General features: G+C 44.9%; 1 protein-coding gene and 1 long non-coding RNA gene across 5 annotated transcripts in view; both read left to right on the plus strand.

Moving 5' to 3' along the window:
• The window catches only part of FYN (FYN proto-oncogene, Src family tyrosine kinase), a 139,833-nt gene extending 135,693 nt beyond the window's left edge, over nt 1-4,140 (plus strand). For all 4 annotated transcript variants that reach the window (XM_085056152.1, XM_085056149.1, XM_085056151.1 and 1 more), the window contains one exon: nt 1,212-4,140. In XM_085056152.1, coding sequence (XP_084912278.1) covers nt 1,212-1,420 — 209 coding nt within the window. In that variant the 3' untranslated portion in view covers nt 1,421-4,140. The remainder of the gene's footprint in view (nt 1-1,211) is intronic.
• Nucleotides 4,141-7,324: 3,184 nt separating this feature from the next.
• LOC146439904 (uncharacterized) lies at nt 7,325-7,775 on the plus strand. Its single transcript, XR_014850960.1, has 2 exons — nt 7,325-7,536; nt 7,683-7,775. It is a non-coding gene; the product is annotated as an uncharacterized LOC146439904 (long non-coding RNA).
• The last annotated feature ends 2,992 nt before the right edge of the window (nt 7,776-10,767 follow it).

The raw sequence follows: 10,767 nt of genomic DNA on the forward strand, positions 1-10,767 counted from the left end.
TGCTGGTTCTCCTGCTGAGCTGCTTGGGAGGACCCAAGTCAGGAGAATGAATCCTGCAGATCTTTTTCACCAGGGGACTGGGGCAGGGCAAGCACTAAGCTTGCAGTCAGCATGCAGGCTTTCTCTGAAACACCTCTGCATGCCTGCAGTACCAGTCTTACCTCTGGTACTGTTTAAAAGAGAGTACTTGGGAGAGAGATGCAGACTAACGCTAAGCATGACCGAATTAATGTTTAGTGGAAAGCACTTCAGCAGAGGAATCAAGGGGTTACATAGAAAAGAAAAAGTGGTAAAGGGCCTGGCCTGACTCTAGTAGTCAAGCAAGATGAGTCACCATCCCTAGAGGTGTTTAAAAGACTGTAGATGTGGTGCTTAGGGATGTGTTTTAGTGGTGGATTTGGCAGGGATAGGTTAATGACTGGACTCAGTGATCTTAAGGGTATTTTCCAACCTAAATGTTTCTATGATTCTGTGAAGGCAATACAACATTTTACTTTCTTTTTTTTTTGGGGGGGTGCAGCTAAAGGGGGTAAAAAAGAGAGAGCTACAGTTCTCTAGTGGAGATGTTTTGCTTGGCATTTGACTTCTCTTGTGAGCAGCTCTGTTCTGTTTTGGATTGGGATGGAACAGTCAAATAGACACTGTGCTACCCAGCACAGATGGAGGGGGCATGGGTCAGCAGCAATAAGTTTCTGGCCAGACATTGAAGGCAATGCTGCTGGACAACCCTGGTAGTCCAGAGTAGCAGAGTTTGTCTTTAAGTCCCTGCAGCATGACCTTACAGAATGCTCCCAGAAAGGCCCACACTCAGTGCAAGGATTTCAAAAATTCATCTTAATTTCTAGAATTTTGCGTTTTCCATTTGCTACAATGCATTTGTTTTCCTTGAGCACATCAGATGATACATTTCACAGCTCCTGCTGTCAACGAGGGAAAGCACCAAATCATGCCCATTGTGAGTAAGCCAAGAGGGTAACCATGGGAGCAGTGTTCTGCTCATCACTGGATCCTAAAACCCTCTACTGAGAAAGAAAATAATGCAGGTTACCTTGCAATAGATGAGGAACTGAAACAGGACATCAGTGTGGTTTTGTTTCACTTGTCTTTACCAAAACAAATTAGTATGATTGAGCAAACCACATGTATTGTAGATATAGTTACACTTGGTTAGTTTTCCTGTAATTTACTGTGGATTTGTATGCCCTTTACAGGCATGAATAACCGTGAAGTCTTGGAGCAAGTAGAACGAGGTTATCGGATGCCATGTCCTCAGGACTGTCCCATCTCCTTGCATGAGCTTATGATTCACTGCTGGAAAAAAGACCCAGAGGAGCGTCCAACTTTTGAATATTTACAGGGTTTTCTTGAAGACTACTTCACTGCAACAGAACCCCAGTACCAACCCGGCGACAACCTGTAAATCCCTGGTTTCCAGACACTGTCATGAATTACCAGGTGTTCCTCAGCCCTTGTCCCACCTGCTCTCCACCTTCCAACTCTGTGATCAGCTTCTCCAGAGTGCAACATCTTCCAGCACTGCAGTGCACAGGAGGGGCTGAAGCTGGGAACTTCCACAGCCCTTGCCTATGACCACTTGTCCTAATAATCTGAATGTCCTGGATGAAAAGGAGAAAAACATTTGTTTTTTCTTAATCAAAGACTCCAAAACTGCATTGTATTGATGTTATGTAAACTGCAAAACCTCTGTTCATTGTAAATAGTAACTCAGTGCCAATAACTGATCCTAGTGCTTTCCTTTTTTTAAAATGCAAAACCTATGTGATTTTAACTAGTCTTCTCCTGATTCAACTAAAAGTATTATTTTCCAGAAGTGGCCTCTTTGTCTAAAACATTTTTTTTTCATGTTTTAACAAATAAAAAATCAGGACAGGTGTTTGGGTTTTTGCTTTTTTATATATAAAATATATATAATATATATACATACCTGTACATACAGTATATGGGTGCTATTGCAGAGGAGGCTCATTTGGAATTGAATGAATCCTGCTGCAGCTGTACCCAGAAAGCGATAATTTTACTGCAGACATGAAAACACTGGTGGGATTCTGAAAGCCAGTGATCTAATTTTTGGCTTTTGCCAAGCATGATTTTTTTAAATTGGATTGCACTTTTTTGTTTATGATTATGTACCTGTAGATGGTTGTAACTTTGCTCTTCAGGAATCACGTGCTGTATTTACAGTAATGTTTCCAATGTTTGACAAGTGTGTGATGATTTGTTCTTGAAATTAAAACGAACATATTTAAAGCAAGAAAACTACACCATCACCGTTTGAACTGGAAAACTGAAACTGCAAGGACTTCTTGTATCAAAACATGTATACTGAAATGTTTCAAAAAGATTTATTAAGCAGTGTAACCACATTCAGATGGTCTTAAAATCATAGCATTTTAGCCATGTCCCCCTGCTAAACTGTTGGTCATGCAACTAGGATTTTTCTGTTTTATGTGTAACATTTTTCCATTGTAAAATAAGTGTGTTAAATGTCCTGTACTGCTAATGAAATTACTTTCTCTGTGTCTGCAAGTTCTCCAGTGGAATTACTATGCACTTCTTTACATTTCATGGGGGATGCACAGAACAAAGTATTACCTTTTCAGTTGTCTGTACCAGCCTCAAATTACTTACGTTTAACCAAAAAACACAAAAAAAATTCCTATTTCTATTGAGTTTTTAATACTGAGTTGCAAATTTTAAAGTCTTAATTACATTTTGTTATGGTTTATTTGCAAGTTTACATTTTAAAACTGTTTAACTTTCTTAATTTAGTAATTAAAAAAGAAGAGCATTTTACATTTGGATAGTTGTTTTTTTGTTTAAACTGTGGAGCTAATGGTGGACATGAGATTAAAAACTTTCAAGAAGGGGTGTCATGCCATTTGGGGCATCATATTTCATAGGAGTATGCAGACCAGTTACCTATGGGACATCATTTTCCAAATTATGAAGTCAATATGTTTTTAAACAGCTGGAGTTCAACTGTAAGAAAGATGGCTGAATGCATAGCTTAGTCTCTCATTTCTCTGTTCTACAGCAGTTTGTTCTTTATTAGTTCTGTTGCATTTAACATGAATACTTCTACATTTACAAGTGTTGCAGGAAAAGCTTTTCTATGTCTTGTATTGCTGTTATTGCTTTAAAAGATTGCAGCCAACTAAGACTTCCTGACAGTTGAAACTTTTTTTTTTTAATTATTTAGTATTTAGATTGTGAATTCATATTCTGAAGATTCACACATTTTCTAAAGAGAACCTTTCTTCATTCCTGGAAACTAACCCAATTATGGATTGAGATTCAGAGAACAAATTGTCATCATTGTTTTAATCTTTTCTATACAAAACCTTGAGTGAAAATCCTCTTGCAAAGGAGGCTTCCACACTTAGCCTTTCTCAAAGTGTGAATTTATATGGCAATGTTGCTTGTTACCAGATTTCCATGATAAATTGGTTAACATTTTACATGTAGAGTCTATAAGTAATGTTATGTACATTATATATTCAATGTTGCTGTACCTGTAGCTGTGGAGTACTGAAGAGGCCATGATCCTTGTTGGACTTCTAGCTTCCTCTTAGTACTTACAAAGCAAGTCGTGGCCCTCTTTTTTTTCCCACAGCTACCCCCCTGCCTTAAAATATCATCCATGGAACTGAGGACTCCATAGTAACTCAGCGGGCTGGTGAAGCCAAAATGTCACCTCCTCAGCCCAGAGCCCGGTGGTGAAGCGTGGCCATTCTGCCAAGTTCCTTAGCAGCCTTTGCTGTGCCACAAACTTAAGTGCAGTTTCCATCTGTAATGTGGGACGAGCCTAAAACGTTAGTTTGCCTATGTTTCTCGTTGGAAGTAAGACTCAGATGGGGCGTTGTTGGGGTTTTATGGCCTTTATTTCTGATTCTTGGGTTTGCTGTTTCTTGTATTGCATTCGGTCTCTGAGTACCATGTTGGTCTCTGCCGGATCTCTGCCTGCAGCTGGCTTGTGTGCAGACTGGTGCCACTGTTGAGTGGCAAATCCAGACCATTTCTCATCGGTAGCTCTTCTGCTTCTTTTTCTTAATGTTGGGAGTTTTATTGTTTGGGTTTTTTAATCTCTCAAATAAAAACATTAGCAAAAAATTTAAACAAGGTTGTTAGCATTTTTGCTATAAATAAATAAAAGCCTTTTCTTAAGCACTGTGTATACACCACAAATAGCTGCATGGTGTATAAAAGTAGAGTTTATGAGATTAGGAATCTTCTGTTCGCTCCAATAATTTTTAATGTAAGGCTAAATAAAGTCCATCCAGATAAAAACAATTGGCCAGTGCTCCCCCCACCAGCCCACCTGCCTCCCAATGGATCCATACTGCGGTGGCTCCAGAAGAGGTCTTTTAGAAGACCTTCCAGCAGCTGAAAGGACTCCATGGGGTGACACAGGCATCTCTAGGCCAAGTTTAATCCAAGACTAGTTCCAGGACAAGTGGCAGGTGGAAATGGGACACCACTGCGAAAGGGATGGTTCATACGGTTATTATATTCCTGGGAGAAGGCAATTATGTGAGACTTGGTGGTCTTTGAAAAAGACAAAAGTTTGTCAAAGGCACTAACATGATATTCTTTGGCTTTTGTAAACAGTGCTCAACTTAGTTCTATGTGACGCTCTGGTTTTGATTTAATTACCACTGTAGAAAAACAAAGTAAATACAAGACAGAAAAGTGATTAACTGCTAAAATTACAAGAATAATCAGAAATGGAAAATCTGTCTCCAGTGTGAGCGTTTCTCCTGAAGCCTCTAGACTGGAAAGGACCACCTGCAGTCCAAGAAGGCAGATTGATAAATGTACTTGACCTTGCCACATAACTTCAAGGTGAGTGGAAAGTTGCTCAAATTTATTTTAACATGCACCATCCTTTTCTTGAATTCTGCAATTAAAAATGCAGCACACTAATGAATGCTACCATATTGTACCCAGGGGGTTTAAGGGCCTCGCACGAGGCTGAGCCCAAGCATGCAAGAGCTATTAGGAGATATACAGTAGCTCCTATTCCAAAGTGTAGACAATATTCATTCATCAAAGAAGCCTTTTCCTGTCTAATGGGAAATTACCACCAGCAGTGCAGACAAAAGGATATTTATTTTCTCCAGTTGTGTCAGTTTGAGGGTCTGTCTGTCTTTCAAGAATAATTGAAGTCTGTTTGTAGCTCAGAAATCCCATTGTGTTCTGCAGTCTTGGAAAGCACTGATTATAATTTCCTGTGGCTCAGACACAGGGATATTTTATCACTGAGGGGACTCCTGTCAACTGGAGCAGCATTCCCTGCCATCTTAACTGAAGAAAGGGGCACTCTAGTTTCAGTTTTTCCTGCATAGACCAAACCAGGACCCATGTCCTTTTAGCAGAAAAGGAAAGAACGTCCCTTGCTGGGATTGCCACTTGAGTAGGGTGCTAGTGTCTCCCTCTCAGTGCTTCTAAATTTCTCAGGAGAACTAACAGCTAAAACCAGGTTGCTGAGGTTCATAGGTTCATTTTGAATGTCAGAGAGGAAATGCTGGCTTCCCTTAAGTCTGTGACATATTTGCTGTTGACTTTTAATACAGAGCCTGTTCTTCTCTGTGTGTGTGTGTGTGTGTACATTTATCTAACTCAAAAGAAAATTCACACATAAAAACATCTACGCAAACATCAATCAATCTCCTTGTATTCCTCCCCTGCAGCTGAATGCGTAACAAAAATGTAAAACTGGGACATGAGTAGATTAGAGGACAAAATGTTGTTAACAACAAAAGAGCTGCTCTTTTTTCTTCTTCTTTTTTCCTTTTTTTTTTTTTCCCTGCTGGTTCCCACTACATGATCAGTTACATTCCCTGTTCCCAGACTAGGAGAGGTGGTAACAGCAAGCACTGCTGCTACAGCCCAGAGATGCTGTGGGTCTCTGGCTACTGCAAAGAGCAACCTGCAGCTGATTTCTAAGTCAGGGAGAGAAAACATTTCTCCCAAGGGCATGGCTGCAGTTTGGAGCCTGCAGCAGGAGCATGCAGGAGTGCTAAGAGATCTGCCCTCCCAGGAAAAACAGGTCGTTAGCTGCTAGGCACTGCTTCGTGTTGTGGAGAGGCAGAGCCAAAGGTTGCAGCACCAGCTGTGTTTGCAGCAGCAGCTGTGCTCACAGCACCTGTGCTTCCTTGTGCCCAGGGATTTGGGTGATGAGATTAGAGCAGGCTGAAGAGCATGAACTGCAGTTTCTGCTCCCAAATGTAAACATATTCTCTGTTACAGCATAGCAGAAAATAGTGTATATGGATGAGAAAAAAAAAATCACAGGATTGGTGTGGCTTGTGACTGTAGGGCAAGTGGTGGTTCTGCCTGACCAGGCCAGATGGAAGTTTGATTGTTTGGCTCATTGTTGGGAACAACTCAGCATTAAGCTCTGTGAATAGCTAAAAGGGCAAAGAGCAAAGAAATGAGATTATCCTCCTTCCTCTATAGCCAGGCTAGAGCTTGCCAAGGGCTCTGCTTTGCTTTTTTGTGCATCAGCATTTGTTGCTGAGCTACTGCACCCAGAGCCTTGTGAACTTTGCTCAGCTACTTATTGTCACAGCTTCACACAAAATTCCTGAGCCCTGTAATAGATGGATTCTAATCTGGAAAAGAATGCAGGGATGCTTTCTGACTACTGGGGCTCAGCCTCATGCCAGAGGCATGTCCATAAGCCCTGGCATCCCCTGTGCTTTATTCGCTGCTGCAGCCCAGGCTCTGGACTGCCTCCCAAACCCACAGGCTGCTGGATTTCTCCAGCCAGAAGATGCTACTGACATAGCAAGGGTCCCTGGCATTGGCTGTGGTGGTCCCAGCACACCCCTCCTGGCACCACACAGGGCCAGGGCCATCTCTGTTCCTGGGACAGGCTTCCAGGAAGCAGTGGCAATGCAGAAGGGGCCTGTGGCTTCCCAGGAGGCCCCTTGGACACCCAGAGCTGCCATCCTCTGTTGGCAGCTGCTCAGGCACGACTGCATGGAGCTGCTGATGGGTCTTGGGGTGACTTGGCTGGGGCTGTGTTGGTACAGCCCATAGTCCCAGTGACAATGGAGAAGCAGATTCTAATTCCTGCCCTCCCAAAAAAGCAAAGGCAAAGAGCCACATGGGGAACAGCTTTGTATATTAAAGAGAGAGGACTAGGTACATTTGATTACATGAGAGCTCAAGTGTTCCCTCAAATTCCCATGCCTCCCAACAGCAGTGCGGCCGCCAGCTGAGCTTTGTCTATGACCTCATATACATCCAGTGTATAAAACACATACCACATATTGAACATTTGCATATGTTACGTGTCTTTTGTTCCACTTGGGTGGCCTTTTCTTCCCCTCCCCCCACTTCTTGCCCCATTACTCACCCACACAGCTCCCCTCACATTATTCTGGACGTGTAATTTCTGAAGAACTACACATCCTGGTCCTGCAGAGAATGGGGGCTCTGTTAATTGTCAAATGTTGAGTGGGTAATGATCAATGGGTGACTAATTGGAAGCAAGAGGGAATAAAATAGGTATTACTTAGCTTCTGCTCTTAATTAAGAGGATGCATAATGCTGTGGGGAAAATCTTAACAAATGGCAAGAGGGGTTTTTGTCATTATGCAGGGCTTAATTAGAAGCATTGCACAAGCTAACATCCAGGTACTGTTTCCTTTCAGGTGTCTCTCCAGAGTGTAACTGAAAAATGCCAAAGCAAGAGCCTTTAAATAAAGTGGAAAATATTTTTGCAGGCATGTGCCGAGCAATGCAAACAGCAAGACATGGAAGAAAGCCCCAGTTTTCCTCACAGGGCAAAAGCAGTGAGGAGCAAACCAAATGCAGCACACCAGAGTGAGACTATCGGCACATTATGCTGAGGCAAAGTGGGTTAAAGGCTCACTGCAATGTCTGCAGGTTAATTCACAGCACCAATGTTAAAAGAGGAACAACATGACAGCACTTTATTTAAACAGTTAATCATTTAGAAGCAAAAACATTCATAATTTATTTCTCTGAATATAGAGGTGTGGTAGGAAATATGAGAAGGGGCCCTCGATACCAACACTGTCTTCCGAATGAAAAAAGAAATATTACAACTCCTGCAGGATTAGGAACCTTTTTTTTAAAAAAGGTCCGTGTTACTTGCCTTGCCAAAGAAAACCATCCTGCACTTCAATCTATACTTTCTATGACAGGCCCAATATGTCTCATCATGTTCTGCTTGTAAATAATGTGCAGATGAGATACTAACTTTAGAGTTCAGAGTTTGATCTGGCTTTCAGTGAAGTCAGCAGGAAGACTTCAAAAATATGAAAGAGGCCTTCGGAAAGCAATTAGGATGCCTTCAGTTTTGGGGATGAGGGAGGTTTTTGAAATGCTGAAATAAACTTGAATATCAGTTGCCCAAGTTTCCTAATCCAAAAATGAGTTAACTGACAGAAGTTTCTACAGCTTTGTGGGAGGGTACTTAGGTTTGGACTGGACCTTTGAAACCTACTCAGCAGATAGTGCTGTTAACAGAGTCAGCAGAGTGTGACTTTCAAGCTATTTTTCCTCTCTTTGTCAGGCTGTTAATAAAGTACATAAAGCTCAAGTGAGAGGAAACTGCTCCAAATATCTGCTGTTTTCTGGGGCTTGGCAAGTTAAAGAGGGGACAGAGACTGGTTTTTTGGCTGCAGCTACAGACACCATTAGGTCTCTACATTTCTGGACCTGGAAGTGCTCACACAAGGGACAGATCTCACAGCCAGAACCTGCCTCCCCTGGCCAACTGGCAGCTGCCTACAGGGGTGGCAGGTGGACACTGTTGTTCACTGGATGTTACAGACCAGTGTCCAAGGTCTGACCAGCAGAGAAGACTGTCCATAGCCACTGTCGGTGAGGGAGGCCATCCACTGCACAAAAGGAGGTGCTTGCTGGCTCCATAGCAGAGCCTTTTACAAAGAAACCCCACAAATGTGGGTACTGATGCAACATTCCCGTGGGACACTCTGCCTGCCAAGTCCCGATGCTGCCTGCATTCCCTGAGGAGCTGGTCAATGCTCAGCAAACACTACATCCATCCCTCACATAAGTCCCAGGAAGGTCAGGCACTCCCCAGAGCAGCTCTCCCTCCTTGCTCCCATCCTGTCTACAATCACCAAGATCCAGATTTTGGCTCCTGTGTGGCAGTGGGCACCTCACCACCCTCACCCACTGTGGCACACAGGTGACAGTGGAGCCATCACTGCTCCCGAGCTGGAGGCCAGTGGGAAGACCAGCAGGGGAGGCCACCCAAGCCCAGTGTGGTGCAACTTAGGGCTCAGGCAGCCCTGATGAAAATGCCAGCTGTCAGGGCATTCATGGTGCGAAACAGCTGTGCAGCAGAGCTGCCACACTTGAGGCCAAACCAGAGGGATTAAACCTCCAGCTGACTCAAACGGCTGTGGTTGTAATGCAGCCACTCCAGCCACAAGCATCTAGTGCCCATCACATCTGGGTCTGGCTGGGACCAGCAGAGACTGCCTGGGCAGTCTGGCAGCAGTCAAGGACAACTTCAGGATGCTCCAAAAGGGAGACTTGCTAGCCTGTGCCTTGGCACAGGACGAAGGGAGGGGGGAAGGAGGGGACTGGATGGCCAGTCACAGGGCCAGGCTGAGCTGGGGTTTCTCAAGGAGGGAGGTAAGCCCAGACTGCAGGGCATCACTGCACTGCCATTGATACAGTCAGGTTTAGTGCTCAGCTGGGGGCACATGCTGCTCCCAGCTGCTTGAGGTTTTCCCTCCAAAAATGTGGGCAGTCATTCCCTGATTAAATAAGTGCCAGGGTCACCGCTTCACCTTTGGACCATAAAGAGGGGTTGGCAGAGTGGTGGGTGCCCAGTGAGAGTCCTTCCCAGGGGAAGGAATACCAGGCATATTGGCTCCTTCCTCTGCCCCCAGTGTCCCAGGAAGGGCACAGGAAAGAGCAGCAGTGGCACTACCAGAGCGAGGAGCCTGGGGGATGGCTTAGCTGTGTCTGTGTGCGCAGGCAGACCTGCCAGGCCTTGAGGCCGTGTGTGGTGGCTGCCCACGGTCACTCGGAGGATGAGGAGCTGTGCCCACGTTGCAGCTAACTGAACCTCCTTCTAGGGTTAAGCTAAGAAAATGAGGATGGAGATCAGGAAGAGCTTCTTGGCAGGAAGATATGCTGAGTGGTGGGTCAGGACAGCGGTGTGGGCTGGGACTCACAGCTGTGAGGGAATTCCGCTGCCGAGCCCGGGCCTGCCCGGTGAAGGTGAAGCGGCCGCCATGGCTCTCCTGGAGCAGCTCACCGGGGCTGCTCGGCTCTCAGGGGCTGCGAGGATACAGAAGTTTCAGCTCGTAGGAAAAGCGAGTTTCTGCTCCTTGACGGTGCAGAAACTCGGAAGTGTCTAGAAGTCTAACCTAAAAGAAACGACCAGATGAGAAATCCCTTCTTTGTTCTTTATATAGTTCTTATACGCATCATGTGGTTGTCTTCAGTAGTCTGAATCACAGCTGATTTAACATTTGGCATTGACAGTAAGCAACCGAGGGCTGAAAGCGAGGGCTGCCTTTTCCGCCGAGGCACACGGTTTAGGAATCACGCCGGGGTTCCCCAGAGTCATTCACCCGCGGCGCTCACGCAGAGGCAGCCCGGCTTCCCGCGGGAGAGGCAGCGAGCCGCACGCACGCACTTCCAGGGAGTTGGGAGCTCCGCAGTGTCACTCCCCCGCACAGGCTCTCCCGCCGCCGCCGCTGTGCCGTGCGTGCCTCTCGCACTTCC

This window comes from Lichenostomus cassidix, chromosome 3, assembly GCF_008360975.1.
Source record: "Lichenostomus cassidix isolate B80296 chromosome 3, HeHo_3.0, whole genome shotgun sequence".
Lineage (NCBI taxonomy): Eukaryota > Metazoa > Chordata > Aves > Passeriformes > Meliphagidae > Lichenostomus > Lichenostomus cassidix.